The 23,565-nt window shown below is 38.0% G+C and overlaps 1 protein-coding gene across 1 annotated transcript; it reads left to right on the top strand.

Annotated features, from left to right (window-relative positions):
- Positions 1-3,077: 3,077 nt before the first annotated feature.
- Positions 3,078-23,337, top strand: LOC145778399 (14-3-3 protein epsilon-like). The gene is made up of 6 exons (XM_082589881.1): positions 3,078-3,272; positions 8,258-8,451; positions 11,983-12,089; positions 20,738-20,880; positions 21,783-21,986; positions 22,391-23,337. The coding sequence occupies exons 1-6, from the start codon at positions 3,206-3,208 to the stop codon at positions 22,447-22,449; spliced, it is 774 nt and encodes a 257-aa protein (XP_082446007.1). The 5' UTR covers positions 3,078-3,205; the 3' UTR covers positions 22,450-23,337.
- Positions 23,338-23,565: the final 228 nt, after the last annotated feature.

A 23,565-nucleotide genomic window follows, 5' to 3' on the forward strand; every position in this document is an offset into this window, starting at 1 on the left:
AAAAAAACACTAAATTATTGGGTCAAGTTTTTGTTAGGTCATTAAGGTCATTTTCACATTTTAAAGTAAATTATTTTGAATATTCAGGTCGAAAACTTGCTCTATTTGTGAGGAATAGGCTGATGATGATGGATGATGGTGATGACGGATGATGATGAGGCTACATCAGATTTCGTTAATCCTTTTTCACTACAAGCACAAGCATGGTCAGCTTAAGCATTTACCCCTTTACCTTATGTTTCTTTTTCAACAAACTCTCAGTTTTTAATAAATAATAACTACAGACAAAGCTTTTGTAGTTAATTTAATGCAAGGTTGCATGAAAAAGGTGTTTATTACAGTGACGAAAAATCATAATTTTGTATTTGTAATAGAAGTAATTCGCAAAATCTTTGAAGAAATGATTTCAAAGTTTATTTGTAGCAGGATAATTCTCATTTTCTTTTCCAGACTGTTGTAATCAATGTAATTCTGAGTTTATCCATGGGAGATACTTTCAGAACTTTTTCAGTGTGATTAGTTCATTGCTTTATGGGAAAAAGTTGCTTGTTAGAGTTAGTTACGTGGCTTCAGCAACCAACCTTTTCCACTAGACATATTGGTTTGGACCAGCTATTGGCAATTTATCCCAATCACATTATTATTTTTAGATGGAGTACGAAGAACCCATAACTTGTCCACAGCAACAAATTCAAATATCCATGCCGCTATTTCAGACTGGCTGAAATACGCAAGAGATGAGGACTGAGAAGTTTGAAAAGAGGAAGACAGGAAATTTGATTTAATTTGCCTCATGCCCTTTTCTAGACCGCTGTTATATTTAGCATGTTCTTTGTTTTTGCTGTGATGGTTGGAAATAAAAACAAACTTAACTGCCATCTGTCCTACTCTTTGCTTGTATGAGTGCCTTTTCTAGCAATGTTGTACCGAGTGGAATGCTAGTATGGTAAGTGATAAGGTTTACTGCGAATTGAGGCCTCGATCCCACGTCTTCGTGGTCATCATTTTCAGCACAGATTAACTCGAAAAAAGTGAGTTAATAACACGCCACCATGTGGTCAAAGTTAAGAAACGTTTTCGGTTTGGTGAGGTCGTAATGTCTAACCCTTGTCAGAGCAAAACGTGAGCGTTTGGTCGTAGATTAGCAAATGATGGCCAACGCTAGACCCACGAGTAACCAAATCGTTTTCGCCAGAGGGGATGATAGTAAATTGCGTCTTCCACGTCGACCCAACGAAAGTGTTTGGTCGTAGGTTGGCCAACAGTGCACTAACGTTGGTTCTACGATTAAACAACTCTTTTTTGCCACAGTGAGGATAGTTGTAGGCTAAATTGCGTCGTGGATCCCACGTCGAACCAACGAAAGCGTTTGGTCGTCAGGTTGGCCAACAGTGCACCAAAGTTGGGTCTACGATTAGCCAAGCATTTTTTTTGCCACAGTGAGGATAGTTGTAAATTGCGTCATGGATTCCACGTCGAACCGACGAAAGCGTTTGATCGTAGGTGGCAAATGGTCGGGAAAGGGTTGGCCAACAGTGCATCAACGTTGGGTCTACGATTAGCCAAGCCTTTTTTCGCCACAGTGAGGATAGTTGTAAATTGCGTCGTGGATTCCACGTCGAACCGACGAAAGCGTTTGGTCGTCAGGTTGGTCGCAGGTGGCAAATGGTCGGGAAAGGGTTGGCCAACAGTGCATCAACGTTGGGTCTACGATTAGCCAAGCCTTTTTTCGCCACAGTGAGGATAGTTGTAAATTGCGTCGTGGATTCCACGTCGAACCGACGAAAGCGTTTGGTCGTCAAGTTGGTCGCAGGTGGCAAATGGTCGGGAAAGGGTTGGCCAACAGTGTGCCACCGAGGGATCGACGTTTAACCAACCGATTTTTGTGACTGACGATTCGCCCAAGGTGGCCCGCTGGCCAAATTTGTTACGCGCCAACGTCGGAAACCAACAGAGGGCCCACGGGACGTTTCCGATGGTCTAACGTTGGACCAACGACACGTTGTTGTGCGGGGTCCACCGGATGCCGAACCATCGCATTCCTAAACAACTGCTCTACGGAGAACTGACTAACGGCAAACGTCATGTAGGTGGTCAAAGAAAACGCTTTAAGGACACTTTAAAAGCTTCCATGAAAGAATTCGCCATCGACGTAGATTCGTGGGAAGACTTAGCCGCAGAACGACCAACATGGCGCAGTATTATTTATAAAGGCGCAGAATCAGCTGAGAAACACCGTACGCTATCTGCTGTCAGAAAACGAGAACATCGCAAGGCCCGAGCCTCAAACAACCCTGGCCCTAGCCAACCATCCTTCCAATGTCCATCCTGCAGCAGAAGTTTCACCGCACAGATAGGCCTCATCAGCCATCTCCGCACTCATGTAGCCTACACTGGCCAAAGTCAACACTAAAAAAAAAGAAAAAAGAAACTTGATCTCAGTCTCATTGGCCATCTTCGGAAACGAAGGGCGAACATCATCATCACTATCCCTAATTGCACCATTACACGCGCCGGCTCCGACTATATGAAGGTTGGAATAGTAGTGTCAACCCAAAGGCTTTCAGTTTCCGTTGATATTGACATTGGTCCCTTGGGTGGTGTGACTGGGTGCGGTTAGTTGAGCAAAAATCCTTGGTTATGTTTGGAAACCTTTGGAAAAAAAACAAAGTAGAACAACAATAAAATTAAAACTTTCTGCATGTTGAAGGTGGTGTTTGTTGCGACTTTGCAGTTTTTGAATAAGTTTGGATATATTAATAAATTTTGATATAAATCTTGATATGGCAACCTGGAAAAATTAGAGTAAATATGGCAGTTTCTTGTTTCTTGTTACGCAAACAGTTCGTACAAGTTCGGAAACGATTTTTCCCGATTATGATGGGCGTTTGTTTGATATTCATCCGCACATGATTAATTTAAAACTTTAATAACGTTTTTATCCACTTAAATCCGTAAAGCGTTGCTATGGTGTACGAAATGGGATGTGAATTTAAAAAGTGTTTGTCCAAACATGCAGGACATATAGGATTTGATAAATGCTAAAGTTAAGTTTGGTTTAAAAAAAGGTATTTGGATACTTGGCTGATCTTGTAAGTAAATTTGTAGTTGTCACTTGTCAGATCCTTACCTTTGTAGTAGCAGCTAGCTTTACGTAATACAATACCGGCATATCTGTTTCAATCGAAGTGCTTCACAAATAAAAATGGAAGAAGATCGAGAAAGCAGTGTGTACAAAGCTAAATTGGCTGAACAAGCTGAAAGATATGATGGTATGTGCTGAACGTGTTATCAATTTCACTTTAATCCAGTACTGTACGTTACTTGTTTAGATTTAAAAAAGACGTTTTCATAGTTCAGGCTATATTTGGTCACAAAAGAACTAACTGCAGTTATTTCACAATGGAATGAACGTTTTTCAGTCAAAATTTTCATCAAGCGTCTGCTATACATTTTACAATTTCACTTTTGGGAGCTGGTATACAAGTCCCCCCCCCCCCCTTTGATAACTCATGACAAAGACAGGACTCCACGAAACATATAGGGTGAAACTACTTTACCTTTGCTATACTGTTCACACACTTCAATCCACATGTTTTGGTCAATTCCTCTTTGTCATGAGTTACCTAGGGAGGGAGGGGGACTTGTATACCAACTCCCACTTTTGTCCCTTTTTACCAAAATATTAAAAAAAGGCAGTGGCTATTTGACCGGCTCCAGTCTTTGAATCTGAAACACTATTTGACCGGTCATGACGTCACTACAAAAGCACTTTTTTCTTTCAAAGCACTTTTTTCTTTCAAAGCAAAAGACGATAAGCGCCTTAAGTTTTAAATTCAACACGGTTTCTACAACTGAGTCCGTGGCGCATACGTAACGTCTCGGGCTACCATTCTAGAGGGAATAAGTTCGATACTATCTGGAAGCGTTCTTTTTTTTTTAATTTTTTTAACTACAAAAGGATACAAACTGATATGAATGAATCAACAAGTGAATAAAAAAGTTTCAAAACGAATTAAAAAAGTTTTTTCTAGTCTTTATTTTTAACAAATTCCTTTTATTTCTTAGCACAAATTCTCTGAAAAAATCACACCTTCTAATAGGCTGTAAGATTACGTTTCGCTGAAGTCCGAAGTTAAAAATTAAATCCAGTCTCATTGTCGCACAACAATCAGTCAAGTTTCAAACCATCATCTCAACCAACCCTTCAAGACAACTTTCCACTTTCACTTTACTACGCTACGCTGAAGAGGTCGGGAGATCGAAACACTGGCCTTTGTCCGTAGTTGCTTTTCATAATGTCTTTTTAGACATTCTTTTTGGGTCAATAATGTCTTTTTAGATATTACTTTTAAAGAAATAAAAAGGAGTCAAAAGGCATGTAAATTTCACTCTGTGTGGAGCTACATGTACTTAATTAAGAGGTTAACTGTTATTCTTTTATTCACAAATTAAAAAAACTTATATAACTTTATTACTCACATTTGGAAAGATTTAAAAAAATGGGCTGTAGGCTACTCAAATTAAAAATTGACCACAAAAATGCACTTTGGGTCAAAATTTAGTTGAAAAAAAAAAAAAAGAACGCTTCCGGATAGTATCGAACTCATTCCCTTTAGAATGGCAGTCCGAGACGTTACGTATGCGCCACGGACTCAGTTGAAGAAAACGTGTTGAATTTAAAACTTAAGGCGCTTATCGTCTTTTGCTTTGAAAGAGAAAAAGAAAAAAGTGCTTATGTAGTGACGTCATGACCGGTCAAATAGTGTTTCAGATTCAAAGACCGGAGCCGGTCAAATAGCCACTGCCTTAAAAAAAAGATCTGTTCACACCACATCATATGGATTTAGACCACAATATTCCATTTTTTGGCTGTCTTAAACATTTGTGATGACATTTTAACTAATCTAGATAATAAAAATACTTCTTGAATTAGCCAATGCCTTCGACACAGTTGATCACACTATTCTCATATAGAAACTGCAAACATATGGTTTTTAAAGGTCCCACGAATTACCCATAAGTCGCGTCGAATTACTCATAAGCCTGCATAGTCGGCTGCATAGCCGAGTGGTGAGAGCACTGGCTTGGCGTTCGAAAGGACGCTAGTTCAACACCGCTCAAGAGCATGCAGCTGTGTATTTGACAGGACACTTCAAGGCATGCCTGAAGGTGGACAAAGATAGGCTTTCTTGCACGTTTTCTACAACGTTTTACAAGTTATAAAATGGATCAGGTTTGAGAACCAGAAATCGTACCCCCCAAAATTAGTTGTTGTCTTAATCACAACTTGCTCAACCACGTTGAATTGCACTACGTTGAAGATGACAAAGTCGTAACATATTTAAACATCTGAGTTTTTTGGTCATGTGTAAACATATTTTAATAAACATAATTAAAATAAGCTTTCAAACGTTTTTGACACGTCATTGTCTCCTCATCAGGAATTAATTTGTGTCTGCATTATACATAAATTTTGGACTGAATAGCACAAACTCAACAAGTGCAGGGTTGCTACACAGTATAAAATCATAAAAAATCATAAAATCCTTCCAAAAATACCGTGTAGCATAAAAAACTCATAAAAATCATAGGTACTTTATCATTAAAAGGCATAAAATTTTTGAAAAATTATGGTATTCCAATAATTATATGACGCTAAATATTTTTTAAACTTTTGTTTGATTGTTGTTTCAATTGCCAATCTGTTATAAACACATTAAAAAAGCATCATTCTTTGCATGTTTGTTTATGTGCAACGACAACGAAAGTGATTACTGCAGCTAACTGCATGGTTTAACCAATTGGTTATGGATATTATATACTGTAATATGTCGGACTGTCTGTAGACTTGGTCTGATTTGTTGTTTGGCAGTTGATAACTACCAGTATTTAACTAACTTGATTGTGGAAGGATAGTTTTATCACTATGTATTCAACACTAACCATGTTTATCCGATCAGCACAGGAGCACCAGAAATTTAAACTTCCCTGAACCCCTTCTTGCCATAACTCACACAATTGCACAATATCAATTTCCTAGTATTTCGGTTCCTGTGCTAATTGGATGCGGCAAAATGATTTCTTTTTGTGCATTTTTATGTCAGAAATTATTTAGAGTAAGATAATGGGTAAACCTAAGTTTCAATTTTCCTGGGAGGGTACTTACCATAGATTGATCATGTGAAGAATGATGTATCTAGGCCTACCAAGCATTTTGTAAGCAATGTTAAAAACGGTTAGGATTGATGGCAGTGGTGTTGCAAAAGTTAAATCTCACATTTCGCATCATTGCAACGCACTTTTGTTTTGGCTGGTAATAGCACAGTTAGAGCTTTCTGCAGCAAAGCCAGAAACTCTTGTTTAGGAAGACGAAGTGGTTAATGCCGAGATTCTTCAGGCATTGCATTTTGTTTAGTATAATTACTCGTTTTTGAGTGTTAATCCTGATGGTAAGAGGCTTCAACTAATATTTCCGGATTCAATAATTGCACAAAACTATGGACAAGCTAAAACAAAAGTTAAATATAACATTCAGTTCGACAATGCTCCTTTTCTTAAAGCAGAATTGATTTATGAAATGCGCAACACACCATTCTCTTTCAAATTTGATGAAACAACAGCCTGTCAAGTCAAAAAGAAATACGGCGATTATGTGTAGTATTGGAGTAACAAACAACATGAAATTGTTAGTGCTGATTATGGTTCATCGTTTCTGGGCTATTGCAACAGTAACCTTCTTCTGGAACACTTGGGACAGTTTATGCAAAGCCTTTCTTTAAACCCACAATTGATTTTGGGCATTGGAATGGATGGGCCAAATGTAATTTTAAGTTTTGAAAGAAAACTAAAGCAAGATGTATTTGGAAGAAACGTTGCAAAGTACCATGCTTAACGTTGGGATCTGCACACTCCATCCAGTTCACACAGCTTTTCGAAAATGAGTTGTTAGTTTGATATTGATACCTTTTTCACAACCTGCATTCTTTTTGAAGTTGTCCGGTGCAATGCGTGAGGACTATAATCGAATGGCAGATGTAACCGATATTGCAGCACATTATGTCACTCATCACACTGAAACTAGATGGTTATCGATGAAATATGTTGCAGTACGTATATTAGAACAATATACCAACCTAAAGCAGAATTTCTTAAACTTCCTTCCGAAGCAGAAAATTGGCATTTTTCGGCGGTTAGCATAAAATTTGGGATAAAATCATAAAAAATAGGCATAAATTTTCACTCCATTTTGTCATAAATTCATAATAAAATGTAACTTTTTAAAGTGGCAACCCTGCAAGTGATACAATACAAGAATGATTATCACTGGTCTGCAAAAAAAGTTTTTTTTTTCTGCGATTTGGACTTTGACAACTGATTTCAGGTACGGTAATTTTGGGGTGCTGAATCCGAATCTGAACTCAGATTTTTACTATCACATCAAATTTTTGAGATATGATAGCCAAACAAAATACTTTATTTTTGCCAAAAATGAAAGATTTGACGTTGTGTTTACTACCAACATATACAGTGCTATAGTGAAAGGTTAGTGTTAGACAGGCCAAAACAGCTTAAATAAGGTTACTGAACAAGCATTGCCATAGGCATGCCTATATCTTTGTGGTTTCATGCAAAATATTGACCGGGGAGGGGTTCAGTTACACTTTTAGCCTCCCTTTTAGCTTGTTTTTACTGCATGGTTAATAATGTTACTTAGAAAACAAATTGGTGTCAAAATTGTAGTTTGTGGGTGTATTTCAGCTATGATGCACCACATGGCCTGGATTTCCGGATATAGCACAATGTGTATGTGTGATCAATGCGACATCAAACTTTCCACGTTTGACAAAAGTAACAATTTGTTATCATATCTCACAAACCTGACGGGATTGGCAAAATGTGAGGTCAGACTCGGATTCAGCACACCAAAATTACTCTAAATCAGTTTTCAAAGTTCATGCCATAAAAATCGTGTAGACCAGTGTTATGAGTAAATAACAGGGAGTCGGACATACCAATTTAAATCTGGTTTGGTTCGCGCAAAAAACTAACTTACAGACGACATAAAAAGAAGGAACAAGGGGGTGTGGGCGATAGATACCAATAAATAAGTGCATTGTCAATATTGCTGGAAAGTAAAAATGTTAGGCTATTTATTTTATTAAAGTTGGTTTGAAATCAAACAGTGTTTTTCTTGTAGTTTCAGCCGAAAAATGTTTAGTAGCTGTCTTGCTGGACCTGGTCTTTTTTATTTTAGAAATGGTGGAAGAGATGAAAAAGGTTGCTATGCTTGACAAAGAACTCTCAGTGGAAGAAAGAAATCTACTTTCAGTTGCCTTCAAAAATGTGATTGGTGCTCGACGGGCTTCATGGAGAATAATAAGCAGCATTGAACAAAAGGAAGATTCGTCTGGGAAAGCAGAAGGGATGCCCAGGGAATATCGCAAAGTTGTAAGAACTGTTCGTGCATTTTTAGGCTTATTGTGCAAAAATTTACTTATGGCATAATGCAATTCACGCAACCGCTCACTTACTAAGGTTTGCTTAAATACTTATCATATTTTGGTATATATACGATTGTACCAATGTTCGACTGGCTGCTATATAGAACCAAGTGTAACATTTTATTAGGCTCTTAAAAAGTTTACAGATTATCAATTATTTTGAAAAGATATGTTGTTTAAAACAAAATATTTTGTGATAAATTTTTATCTTTTTTACTACAATTTTTTTATAAAATACGTTTCTTGTGAAAACTTTTTCTGCCTGCAACAAAATAAACCTAAGCCATGGCTGTGGAGTCGGAGTAATTAAAAAAATTCTAACTTTGGCTTGTTATAAAACAATAAAAATTTTGTTTGCAATCTGTTTTTAAAATATTGTTTCTTGTTCTCCTTATTGAGCTCTACAACTTCACCAGAAAATGCAGTAAAAATAGTTAATAAAAGTTGCCATTTCAATTTCAGTCACAAAAGTAAAATTAAATTTCAAAAAAATGAAAAAGGAGAAAAATTTCAAAAGTCTGACAACACTGGAGTCGGAATCGGCCAGTTATAAACTGAGGAGTCAAGAGTCAGACAATTTTTGGCTTGACTCTACAGTACACTCTACAGCCCTAGTGTTAATGCCTCAATTGCTTCAAAATTGTGACATTGCAGGCCTCGAAATTCGTTTTGACGGCGGACAAACGTGTCCGGTCTGAGCAGCTATCTCGGCGGACAAATTAAGTTTCATGGCGTACACACCAGTTTGAGCGTCAAACATCATGCTTAATCACTTTATCTTGATAATTTTGATAACTATAGCCACTGGCGCCGACTTACGGGGTTACGGGGTGGCCACGCCACCCCGTAACCGCATTGGCGGGGTGGCAGCCACCCCGTTTAGGTTACATTACTTACTGCAAAAATTAAAAAAGTCGGACTGAAGGAGGAAGATGCAAGGGACAGGGTGAAATGGAGAAAAGGGATTAAAACAATTGCTGCACGGAAACAATCGGCCACCCCCACTAGTGGGGAACAAACCGACGATGGATTATGATGATGATGATGAAATAAATGTAATTTAAACGGACGTTTAAATCTTTTTTTGATCATTGGTTTTCGCTTCAAGTCAACGTAAAGCAAGAGGTGAACCAATACAGTATTGCGAAGAAAATGATTGTTTTTGTCACAAGCATGATACTCGCGTAACATCAAGCAAGCTACGTGAAGATTACGCAACACGTGGCTACGAGTTTTTTCCTTGTTGTTGCGATCGTTTTATTTGTTACTTGTCATAAGTCATTGTTACATTTGTTAGGTTTACAATGGGATTTCTTAATCAATAAAATACAATCTTTCCATTGCCTCCCTCAAAAATCTTTTATGAAAAATTTTAATCTACAGCATAGAGTCCATATGATTGTCGCAACTGCTTGATCTATTTGCAAGCAATGAAACAATTTCATTAATGCTTCCAAACGTGGTCTGCATTGTGAAAATATACTTATCGTTGCCTTCCACCACCTGCGAGACAGAGCGATCGTTTAGTGCACTCAGGCGCATAAAAACCTACTTGCGATCTACCATGACGCAACAGCGATTGAACCACGTCCTAATTTTAAATGCTTACCAAGCTGAAGCTTTACGGTTACAACTTGACCAGTTGATTAACAGTTGATTGACAGAGCTGCTGTTCGCAAAAATACTTTTGCCAAATGTTAAATGTCAGAGCAGCAACATAACAATAAAATTTACGACATACCTCCTGTGCTTTGTTTTAAAGTTGCTTTGTAAATTATCGAGCTACAAATCAGGTGTGAAAAGACAATTGCATCTACGAAACACGCTTAGTAAAAATCAAACAAAAACATGCAGTTTGAAAGTTTTTAGGTTGCCATATTGTGCTATCCGCCACCCCATGCAAAAATAAAAGTCGGCGCCTATGACTATAGCTACGGTTTAAAAGGCTTTTTAAATTTTCAGAGAAGTCAATCCGAAAGGCTTTCATCAAACCAAGCCCCGCGTAGCTGCTTAATACGCTGCATAACTGATTAACTTCCACCGAACGAGGTCGTGTGGCTTCTTGCGTCACAATGCACTGGGCATGAGTCGGAAAACCTTTACACCAACGCTACTTTTTTCTGATGTGCAAAGTTTTATTAGGCTTTTTTCTTTAGGTTTACTTTTGCATATCATGTTAGCGAAAGTAAATTTTCTCTGTCTTTTCTTTCTCACGGTAATACCAAAACTTAACAAATTTTGCTGCATCTTGCTGTAATAGCCTACTCGTAGAATCTAATTTTGTAACCAACTTTGCCTTATCAATATTACTCGGAGATCAAAGCCAGTCATTGTGACGTAACACTTGAACTAAGTTGCGCGTGATTACTGTGGAAGTACCTGTACTCCTGTCGATTCGTAGCAAAGAATTCATCTTTGTTACGCTGATTCAATGTCATCAATCGTTGAAGCAACGTAAAAATCGAAAGTTTTCCTGCTTGAATGGAAGCTAAAGGATACATTATTCACATCTTTTAGATGCGGGAAATTATATTCTTGCAACAATTGTTCGTGCCATACAATGACGATTTGTATCGCTAGTTCCTGTGTTATTTCTCGGCCGACAAATATGACCGATCTAGATGGTACTTCCCGCGGACATCAACGGCGTGAATTTCGAGGCCTGCATTGATTTTGCTGAAGAAGCTTTTCTGCAATCATTCTTGATTCGTCGTCGTCGTCGTCGTCGTCGTCGACGATTCTTGATTGATGCATGTACATTGTACAATAACTTTTGGCAATCCTTTGCAAAAAAATTCAGTTCTAGGAAACCATACTTTTTTGACAGTAGACCTTAGCAGGGCAGTGGATTTGGGCGAAAAATATACAACCCCGACTGAGTCGGGCCGACTCGGGCTTCAGTTTTGCCGGATTTTTTCAATTTTCATCATACATTTTTTTAATATTTAATTTCTTTTAAGTTTTGATCTAAATTGAAACGTTTCAATATCACAAAACCTGACGACAACAACAAACACAGTTTTTGAAAAAAAGATGGACTAGGCCAGAACTGATTTAATGAAAATGAGGTATTAATCTCCGATTAAAAAATGTAACAGACTGTATTTTCTAGTATTTTCTCACATCCGTTCTGAAAATGTCTACCATTGTTGTCACATGCTCTTCAACCATGTGAAAATTAAGACAAACCTTACAAAATCACAAAAATTAAGCGCAATATAACTGCTTTTATAAGTAATGCTAGCGGTTACGGTACTTCATGCCAATTTTACACACAGGTGTAAAAGTTAAAACCTGCTGAAAAAAACGGCAACTGCAAATGTGTATTTTTCCAACTCTGAAACGAGATTATCTCAATTTTGAGAGGAAATCTGGCAACGCCAATGAGAAAACAATCGCCAGTTTGATCGACGCTTTGTTAAAACTTAACAAAGAAATACTCTGACATTATAATGTAGCGCATTAAAATTTGTTTCAGGTTGAAAAAGAGTTAAAAAAGATATGTGAAGATATTCTAGATTTAATAGAACAACACCTAATCCCCTCAGCAGAATCCGGGGAATCTAAAGTTTTTTATTACAAAATGTAAGTATTTGTTTCTCAATAATGTGTTAACTGTTGTGTTATTAGGATTTTTTCATTTTTAAACATTGTTAATTTGAAAATACACAAATGACCTAACCTAGAACTCAGGGATTGCTGACTCTGTTTTAAAGTGGATAATAGGAGGGTTACTGCATCAGACTATGTTGCAGTGCATTTAAGGAAGAATAAATGTTCCTCAACATGCTTTTCTTATCTTTTTCTTCGAATATCAGGATCTGCAGGGAATTTAAATAAAGCGGGCTTGTCTTCTTCTTTGCTCGACTTGTAGCCACTGCTACATCCCGGTACACAGCACGTGTTCACCATCGCGACAAGATTTTAAAAATGAAAAATGAACGATGAACGGAATAAATTTGCAGATAACTTAATTAACTTAAAATCAACTTACACTGTAACAGATTATAGAAACTTTTAGCATTCTTAAATTATAAAATCCGACAATATTTACAGACTAGTAGGTACGATGTACGAGAACCTATAGCCTAATAGTCCCATGCAGTTGTTGTAGCTATTTTAGATTTAATCGTTAAAATCTTACACCTCTTTTAACAATGCTTTTTTACAGTTTAAAATGTTGACTCCAAGTTTGTCTCTTGTTTATTAAATTCAAACTGTGACCTACCAGAACCGATGCCGTACTAAAATGTATCAACATACTGACAGTAGTCCAGCAATCGTGTAAAGTAGGCTACAAAATGTACATTTAAAATAACGCCAACTACCGATACTGACGATATTCTTCGAAATCTGTAACAATACTAAACTTAACTGACTATGTTTTATATAACTAGGCAAACTAGCCAATTGAATCTAAACTACCAGTGTACTGGTACTAAAACGCTGAAACTATCACACTATCCTACATCGTTAGATTCTCTACTCTACTTTACACAGCTGCAAAGCAAACGACTAGATTTCTTTTTCTGTCATACAGTCACGAGACTTGCTTCACAGCAGGGATATCTAGAAAAGGCGACTTCTCAACAGCGTAATTGACACGCGCTTTCGCCTTTTTTATTTTCGGGCGTTAACAGCGCTGACCCTTCTAGTGTCCATCGCTTTAGGGAACGTTCAAATATTACGTAACGCTTTTTTTCCGAATTTTTGACCCCTCCCCCATGTAACGCTTTTTCACTACGAATTCAGCACAAAAAACTACCATTCCGTACTCGAAAGCGTTACGTAACGTTTTGCTTGAACCCCCTCCCCCCGATGTGACGCTAACGTAACGCTTTGCATAAACCCCCCCTCCCTAGGGTGCATCATCTGCCCTTTTTCGACTAAATTTTGTTCTGCAGTTGTCAGAAGTGTTTCTTTTGTCAAAGTAAACACACCTGTAAAGTTTTATGCGAAATGATTTGGATCTAGGGGTACCACATCGCAAATGAAGTTTTGACATATAGACGTCAAGCGAAAAATGCGAAAAGCCTAGTTTCAGATGGCATGTCTGTGGTACACATATGTACCGTTAGTCCAAAAGCGTTAAGTCATTCATTTTAGGATTTTCCTCCAACTGCACAGTGCACACCTTTTGATCATTTTATTGCAAAAAAATATTCGCTAAACTTTATCTAAACTTTAACATTCACTGTTTGGTCACAAAACACCAATAAATGCACATTGTTTTGCTGAATTTGCAAAATTCTGTATTTTCCGAATTGAAATAACACAGTTAGAAAAGGCACAGTTTCCTGCTCAGCAAAATATGCAGTATCCATTAAACATTGTTGTTCATCTCCTCATAGGCACCGACTCCAGGGGGGCGGGGGGCGGCGCCCCCCCCCGTGAATTTAGCTCGGAGTGGCTGCCCCCCCGCAAATTATTTTTAAAAATATCCTAAATCAAATGTTTCTAAGTTCAGATTTGCGTTAATTTGACCTTCATTGCGGATCGATCTCAATTAAAAGATCTACTTGTTGCAACAAGAGTGCTGCTCCTAAGATAACAAAAGAAACAGAAGTACGGTAGCTGATAAACGCCAGCATGGTGCCGTTGAAGCATAGTAACAATGATTGAAAAACGTTTTTCTTGATTTCTTCTGCTTTGTTTTTTCTTGGGAGTGTCAATAACGAGGTGCTGTTTGCTCAGTTTAGTATCTATGCGTATTAAGAGCTAAAGTTCAAAGTGACCAGCATATAATTCGAATTAGCCTACAGGCCTCGAAATTCATTTTTGTTGATGGCGGACAAACGTGTCCGGTCTGAGCAGCTATCTCGGCGGACAAATCAAGTCTCACGGCGGACACACCAGTTTTAGCCGTCGTTCGTCATGCTTAATCACTTTATCTTGATAATAATTCTTCGCCATTTCAGAACTATAACTACGTTTTAGAAGGCTTTTTAAAAATTCAGTAAAGTCACTCTGAAAGGCTTTCATCAGACCAACGACTTGCGCTTGAAGAGTCAAAGCGAGTGTAGCTGGTCAATACGTCACATAACTGATTAACTTCCACCGAACGAGGTCGTGTGGCTTATTGCGTCACAATGCTCTGGACAGAAGTCGGAAAGTTTCTGCACTAACGCTACTATTTTCTGCTGTGCAAAGTTTCACAGACTTTTTTCTTTAAGTTTATTTTAGCGTGTCATGTGAGCGAAAGTGATTTTTTCTTGGGTCTTTTCTTACTGTAATACCAAAACTTCACAAATTTTGTTGCATCTTGCTGTAATAGCCTACTCGTATAACCTAATTTAGTAACTAACCTTGCTGTATTATGATTACTCGGAGATCAAAGCCAGACATTGTGACGTAACACTTGAACTAAATTGCGCGTGATTAGTGTAGAACAGGGGTCACCAAACTACGGCCCGCGATCTGATTTCATCCGGCCCGCTACGTGCTGCGGAAATAACAGCTGCACTACAACTGTTAACAAACTATTTGTAAAGGACTGACGTTGCTGTTGAGCTACACGCAACTTGCTTGTCCTGCTAAGTGCTAAATAATGATTTTTCCATATTGTTTCTTCTTATGACATCACAAACTTTGTTGCTCAAAACACCAATGTTTGATCAGTGCGATATCTCTGTTTAGGCAAATCATACCGGCCAGACTAGACATCATAAGCAGAAGGATTTGGACAATCAATGGAGATTCTAAATAGTTGTATATCTTTTCACAATTTGCATCCGGCCCTCAGAGAAAAAAGTTTGGTGACCCCTGGTGTAGAAGTACATGTACTCCTAATATCGATTCTTAGCGAAGAATTCACCTTTGTTACGCTGATTCAATATCATCAATCGTTGAAGTAATGTAAAAATCGAAAGTTTTCCTTCTTGAATGGAAGCTAAGGGATACAGTATTCACATTTTCTAGATGCGCGCTAGAATGCGCTGGAAATTATATTATCGCAACAATTGTTCGTGCTATGCAATGACGATTTGTATCACTAGTTCCTGTGTTATTTCTCGGCGGACAAATATGACCGATCTAGATGGGTCTGCTACTATTCGGTGAGTCCGATTCGGTGAGTCCGATTCGGTGAGTCCGATTCGGTGAGTCCGATTCGGTGAGTCCGATTCGGTGAGTCCGATTCGGTGAGTCTGATTCGGTGAGTTCCTAACCTCTAACCCCTAACCCTAACTCTTAACCCCTAACCCTAAAATGGCAATGATAATCAGGCCACGGTACCCAATAATTAAAAAAAAAAATTGAAAAAATTCCCCGTTAAGGGATCGGACTCACCGAAACGGGCCATTCCGATCTAGATGGTACTTCCCGCGGACATGTCCGATGTCCGCCGTGAATTTCGAGGCCTGGGCCTAAATTATAAAGCTTGGTGATATACAATGGCTTGGCATGTAGACGCAATCAAACATCAATGCTGACAAACAAACATCAGCATTTTGAATGTAAGCAATCAGTTGGCTAGAAAGTTTGCCCCCCCAGGCGATTTTCAAAACTCGGCGCCTATGCATCTCCTTCTTCCGTAAATTCGGACACTGCCAATAGCTGCCTTCAACAGTCTGCAGAACAGTTGGGAATCTCTGTTCAGACTTTGCCGATGAAAGATAGTCGCATCCAAGCTTGACGCCGCCCCGTTTAGCTGCATCATTCACTGCTCTCAGCTGCCTTACAACTGTGTAGCAAGCTGCATATGAAGGACAGCTGTCTCACTGAAGAACATCTTCGTCCATGAAACTTGTACAATGGCCAAGCTTTAGTGCTGCAAAAAGGAACCAGGAATCTTTATTGATTAGATCAGCCAACTTGGTGGCTGACAACATTGGAATCAACCTTGGTTTTCCAAAACCTTCTACAAATCTTTTTAATGGCTGTCTGAAACTTTTCATTTTCTTTAGTATTGCTCTTGCCATTGCTGCTTTCTCAGCTGGCAGTGTCTTGGTGCTGAAAAGGGCAAAGGGAGCAAGTTCTCCAGACAAGTACCATGTGTGTAGCATGAAATATTTGAGCGCTACCTCTGCTACCAGCTTGTCTTCTTCTTTGTATTGGTGTAAGATTTCAATAGAGCGCAAATTGTTTGTTGGTGCGTTGACTTGGCACGGTGCTAAAAACCACGGTGCTAATTAGACAAACACAAACTGAATGGGTTCCGGAAGCTCCTGCCAAAACGCACCATTTTGACCTTAATGTGCAAAATTTTGACAAACCAATCTTCATATCTGGTTGTCTCTTTTTCAACTCCTGATACAACTCATTTAGTGTCACCAAAACCAATCTGTTTTGTTGATAGCATTTTTTGCCCACAGGCACTTTATCCTTTTGACCTGGAAGTAACCTACTAAATTCATCATCTGCATAGAACTTCAACACAGAATCAATAATCTCTTGAGGGAAAGCCCTTTGTCGACGTGGTTGAGGTTTTGGAAGATTGGTTTTGGTGACACTAAATGAGTTGTATCAGGAGTTGAAAAAGAGACAACCAGATATGAAGATTGGTTTGTCAAAATTTTGCACATTAAGGCCAAAATGGTGCGTTTTGGCAGGAGCTTCCGGAACCCATTCAGTTTGTGTTTGTCTAATTCATGAGAATCCCAATTTAACGTTGTAACTGCTGCATAAGACGTTGTAACCGGCCACGGAATTGGTTTTAACGTCTCCCCTCAGTCAGTTGTTTAAACTGTGCTACCCATCCTTCTTTCACTTTTAAAAATACATGGTACACTTACTACAGCAAACTACCTCATTTATACTCAATTATCCCACTTCATATTTGCGGAATGGCCCGTTTCGGCGAGTCCGATTCGACTAGTCCGATTCGGCGAGTTCCCTATTCGGCGAGTGCCCTATTCGGCGAGTTTTTGAAATTTTTAAAAGGAAATTATCGGGTACCGTAGCCTAATTGCAATTGCCGTTTTTACATCGTTTTAACGTCGCTAAACGTTGAAATCGTGCAGAAAGGAATAAAAATAAAATGTTTGAACTATTAAATTAAAATTCGTCATGTCAGTTCAGTTATTTTTATTTTTGACCATCATATCAAAAACAATACACGTCAACATAGCAACGGTAGAAGCGACAAAACGCGAACGTTAAAACGTGCTTGAATTCGTCATGTCAGTTCAGTTATTTTTATTTTTGACCATCATATCAAAAACAATACACGTCAACATAGCAGAGGTAGAAGCGACGAAACGCGAACGTTAAAACGTGCTTGAATTCGTCGTGTCAGTTCAGTTGTTTTTATTTCTGATCATGATATCAAAAACAATTCACGTCAACATAGCAAAGGTGTAGAAAAAGGTAGAAGCGACAAAACGCGAACGTTAAAACGTGTTTGTGACCGAAGTAAGTTATTGAGTTGAAAGAAATTTGGCAAGGTTGCATCACCTTCAGAAAAATTTAAGATATGAAGGAAAAATAAAACAAAGAAAATGTTACAAAAAATTTAATGTTTATGTCTATAAGTTAGTACTTTTGAATAGTTAAAATCATAGGCACCTAACTATTTTTTTGGCCGTGGGGGCGAAAGCGTGTTTCATCAGCAGCAACGTAAATTCAGCGAAATGTCACGCAGATGGATGACGTAATTATGTCGTCACACTAGGATTTCTTTTATTGCCACACTCGGAGTTATCGCTACGTTCGACCTACCGTTAATTATTATAAACAAAGCTCGACCAAAACACATGCTATGCGTCTGCGTTGGCTAGCGGTTGATGGACTGCGACTCTTTAAGCTAAGCGCAACATAAAGTTTAGCAACGAGCTAGATTTATTAGCATGAAACAAGAGACGAAAAGGTTTACTAAAAGGTATACTGTAAATGGAATGAAAATACTAACTTGATCATATGCTTGAAAATATGCCTGTTGAAAGCAAAATCATTCATGTTTACATCAATTCAACAGCAAGTCACCATTAATAAATTTAAAAGTTGCTGACATCCGTAAACAGCCCTTGAAAAATAGTTACAGCTAGAGACGTTTGATTAAGTTTTCGACTTGACATAGCTCCCTTTTCACTACAATATCGCAACTTATGGCTGACCAGCTAAACATTCACAGAAGCCCTACGATACGTTGCATTTTTAAGATAATGTATTCAGACGTTGAATCAATGTACAAATGAAATGTTATGCTAAATGGGTTCTTGGAACAAATCGTAGGGCTTCTGTGAATGTTTCTCAGTTTCAAAGTATCATAGTCAGCAAAAGCTCCCTTTTCTACACGATTTCAACGTTTAGCGACGTTAACACGATAGGCCACACATTTGTTTAGCCTTTTCATTCTGTTACTACAATGTGAAAATGAACTGTGTTCTTGGAACAAATTTTTGCTGGTCGGGATAACTAGGCTACGGTACCCGATAATTTCCTTTCAATCCAAGCTGTAGGCCACACATTTGTTGGTCCAAACTAATCATTTTAACTATTCAATAGTACTAACTTATAGACATAAACATGATCTATTTTTTTTTTTTTGTAACATTTTCTTTGTTTTATTTTCCCTTCATATCTTAAATTTTTCTGAAGGTGTTGCGACCGTGCCCAATTTCTTTCAACTCAATAACTTACTTCGGTCACAAGCACGTTTTAACGTTCGCGTTTTGTCGCTTCTACCTTTTTCTACACCTTTGCTATGTTGACGTGAATTGTTTTTGATATCATGATCAGAAATAAAAACAACTGAACTGACATGACGAATTCAAGCACGTTTTAACGTTCGCGTTTTGTCGCTTCTACCTTTGCTATGTTGACGTGTATTGTTTTTCATATGATGGTCAAAAATAAAAACAACTGAACTGACATTACGAATTTTAATTTAATAGTTCAAACATTTTCTTTTTATTCCTTTCTGCACGATTTCAACGTTTAGCGACGTTAAAACGATGTAAAAACGGCAATTATAATTAAGCCACGGTACCCGATAATTTTCTTTCAAAAATTTTAAAAACTCGCCAAATAGGGCACTCGCCGAAAAGGGCTCTCGCCGAATAGGGAATTCGCCGAATCGGACTAGTCGAATCGGACTCGCCGAATAGTAGCAGACCCCATATTTGGAAGGTAGAAAGCCAAGGAAATTATCTTTCATTTAAGCCAAGTTGCAGACAAATCGAAGTAGAGTGTTTTTTGCTATAAGCGATCAAAGTTTCGTCATGCATGACTGATCACAAATAGTCATGTGTGAAACTAGCCACTTGGTGGCCTGTAGTGATATTACAAAAAAAAAAAAAATCTTTTCAGAACCTCCTTACTTTGGATAACTCATATGCATTGGAATTTTCAAGTTACCATTTAAAACACCTTCATAATAGCCTAATAGGTCAAACAAAATTTGCAGTTAATTTTTACGCATGAACGATCACGAAAAGGGCCAATTTTCAATCATCGATATCTCAAAAAGTACTGGGCCGATTTTGGTAAAATTGGTAGCACTTTTCTCAGAATTGCACAAAGATTCTACATATGAAATTTCATAAAATTCTAAGACATATGGTTCCACAACTGTACCAGTAGCCATGAAATGACCCCAAAATAACAAAAAATGACATAATTTAATCCAATTGTGGTACCCCTAGATGTTAATGAATTCTTCTGAAAAGTTGCACATCTTCAACAATCATAAAAAGGAACATTTTAATCCACTGCAGAAAATCAAAGAAAAAAATGAGGGGCAGATGATGCACCCTACCCCTCCCCCTCGAAGGCGTTACGTAATATTTGAACGTTCCCTTATCGAAATTTGCAAAGTCAGCAATCCCGTTGTGCTAGAACTCACCTTAGAACTGAAAACTATGTGGTGTAATTGATCCAACTCTAGTTGCCAGTGTAGTTGATCCAACTCTAGTTGCCAGTGTAGTCCCGGCAATTCTTAAGATGTCCTAAGTTTTCGAATTTAAATATTTGTATCATTTGGAACTTGTACCACAGCAAGTGTTTAACTGTTTATACAATAATATGATTATGGGGTATGCTACTAATTATAGTGCTTGGATAGTGGCTAAAGAGCACAGTATGTATAATGTATATGTTTTGATTGACCCACAACCGATTATATTTTATCTGTTGATAGTTTGTAAATGTGAAAAAAGGGCACAACTCGTTTTTGGATGGTGTAGCATTTTTCTTGTCAAGTTTCAAGCTGAACACTGCATTTGGCTCTTGTGCTGTGGTGTGAAGTTTGACAGTACTTTGAACAACTTGTATCATTCTTCATAAATTGATTTCAGGAAAGGAGATTATCACAGATATTTAGCAGAATTCGAATCTGGTTCCAAACGCAAAGAGGCTGCTGACAACAGTCTTGGAGCCTATAAATCTGCCAGTGATATCGCTGATAATGAACTTTCAACAACACATCCTATTCGATTAGGTAAGTTTTGAATGATTTGCAGTAACTGGTCTGGGTAATGTGGGGCAAAAAATCAAAGTGATAGTTGGGAAAAACGGCACCCCTTGCTAAAATTTTATGTATGTAAAAAAATCAATGAGTATTATATAATATTATTATTGTATTTTTCTTCTTTTTCGTCTTAACCTTCTTTGCCACTCCAGGGGTCGAGAGGCTCTGCCTTTTACCACCCTTGGGCTGTGGTGGCAACTCGGTCTAGGCTGTTTGGGCAGGTGTTAAGCAGCCACTGAATAGATTCGTCATCCCGTCCACGCAGACCACACACACCATTTGACGCATGGTAAATGGCGCAATTACAGATGGTGTGGTCAGCGGTTTGTCCCTCATCACCACACACAGATCGCGTGTGGAATCATTTCCCATATGTGCATGTTGCTAAAAATTTATCTATGTAAAACAATGAGTATTAATTAACTTTGTCTATGTAAACAAATGAGTATTAATTATTATTATTGTATTATTTAACAGTAATTAAGAGCGAGATAGTATGCTGGAGTTGGTAGTATTCTTCTTGGTCGTTTAAGCTGCTGGAGCCGAGGGTCATCCTTTTACCGCTCCAGTTTCACGATGTTTCTTGACTACCTTGGAAAGCTACTAGAGAGCAGCCAGCTTTTAGTTGTATTAGCCTAGTAACTTAGTTAAATAAGTTTATTACAACCATGACACCACGTGTTTGAACAATTGGAATATCAAACGTGAGATTGAAATAAGCAGGTATGCAGAATTGCAGATATGAAGTGTTTTTCTGATTTTTTTTTTCAATAAACGCGTGTTTCCTGGTTGTATATACTTATTTTGGATGCGTGGTGTGGTCAATTGAAAAAAAAAACAATGTAAAAAACTTACCAAAATGCAATTTTCAGGGCTGGCATTGAACTTCTCTGTCTTTTATTATGAAATATTGAATGCCCCCGATCGTGCTTGTACACTTGCCAAGAAGGCATTTGATGACGCGATTGCTGAACTTGACACATTATCGGAGGAATCTTACAAAGATTCTACTTTGATCATGCAGCTTTTGCGTGATAACCTTACTTTGTGGACGTCGGATCAGAATACAGAGCAAGGTGAGGCCATTTAGAAAAGTACGAAGCTTTACTTTTTAGTTCCTCATTGTCGGCGCCCGTGCATCAAGAAAAAATAAAGAAAGTATGTCACAGCCGTCAACAGCAATATTCATCGCAAAATTGAAAATGTAAAGAATTGATTTTCTGTCTTAAATTCAAGCCGTGCTTCAAACTTATTTTGCGGTGGTTACCGCTAAAAAAATTGATTCTGCAAACATGTTTGGCCTACTATGGGTTTTTTGATCTTGCGGTCTGTCGCTGTCATCTTAGTACCAGCAGCATATTCAAAGTATTTGTGCTGTAGTAATAAAAAAAAATCTGAATCTGTGCAAAACACCAATAAAAACATTTCATAGCATTTTAGATCCTTATTTATCGACTTAAGTGCGCTTTTTGAATTTCAGAGCCGGCAGAGGGTGGTGAGCTAGAAGATGTGGAAGATACTCCTGAAGCTGCTTCTTAAGTTTTGTTATTTTGGGGGTATCCAAGAATTATTATCTTTGTTCTTGCTATGAAAAACACTTGATGCAAAAAAGCTCTATCAGTATCGAGATAATGCGCCCTTCGCTGCTAGCATACTGTCATGTTATTGTAGTCTGGGAGAAGGCGATTAGTCAACACACGCTGCCATTGATAGCCAAGTCGTGAGTTTCTTGTTTGGATTTTTTTCTTGACACAAATAATCTAATGGTGATAAACTTAACGGAGAAGCTACCATAGTGAAGCTTAGCGAAATATTGTTGCTCGGTTGGTTTCGGGTTACCGTACGACACCATGTATTGTATAGCGTGCCAAAGTTGTCAAGATGAAAATTTTTGCTGCTGACTGTTCTTTGATGAAACACTATGGTGGTCGTAGGTCGTGCACTCTTATAAGAATCTAGTTTCTTACAATGCATGTTCAAGATCTCTTTGGATCTCACAATAACATGATGCCTTCTTAGCTACCTTTTTTCACTACAATTACACCTAATCCAGTCATCTCTGGTTTGCTTGTTTTGTATCATGGTATAGATGTCATTAAGCTCATGTAAAGTTAACTGGTCTGTAGCACAGGCTGAGTAAATGTTTTCTTCAATGCCGGTGATAATATGCTATTGACTACCCATAAAATCGTGATGAAGCTGGTTTAACTGTTGCCGTTTATTTTTTGAACTAAACTGAAAAAGCTGTATAGTTGTCTTTTAAATGTGTTGTTTATTTATGTTTGTTAAATTCAAAAAAACTTAACAATCAAATTTATAAACCAATTTACACGTATCACATTTGTTTGGATATTATGTTTTATTATGTAAAAAGCTTTTCAATTGCAAATTAATCGAATGATTAGAATAAATTGTGAATTTTATGTACCATTGTTATATCCAGTTTAAGCACCACTGCGTTGTAGTGGGCTGTCTAAGCTGGTTGTTGTAGCCATGTGAAAATGAGCCTGTTCGTGGTTCTCATGATTCATGTCTCTCGATGTTTCTGATGCAGTTCAGTAACGTGAGTTCACTTTATGGTAATGCACTGCAGCCAGTCACGTGAGCTTTGATTTCGTCGTGCCTGCTGTCCAGTGTTCCCTCTAAGGTGCGCAA

This window comes from Aplidium turbinatum, chromosome 1 (genome assembly GCF_918807975.1).
Source record: "Aplidium turbinatum chromosome 1, kaAplTurb1.1, whole genome shotgun sequence".
Classification (NCBI taxonomy): Eukaryota; Metazoa; Chordata; class Ascidiacea; order Aplousobranchia; family Polyclinidae; genus Aplidium; species Aplidium turbinatum.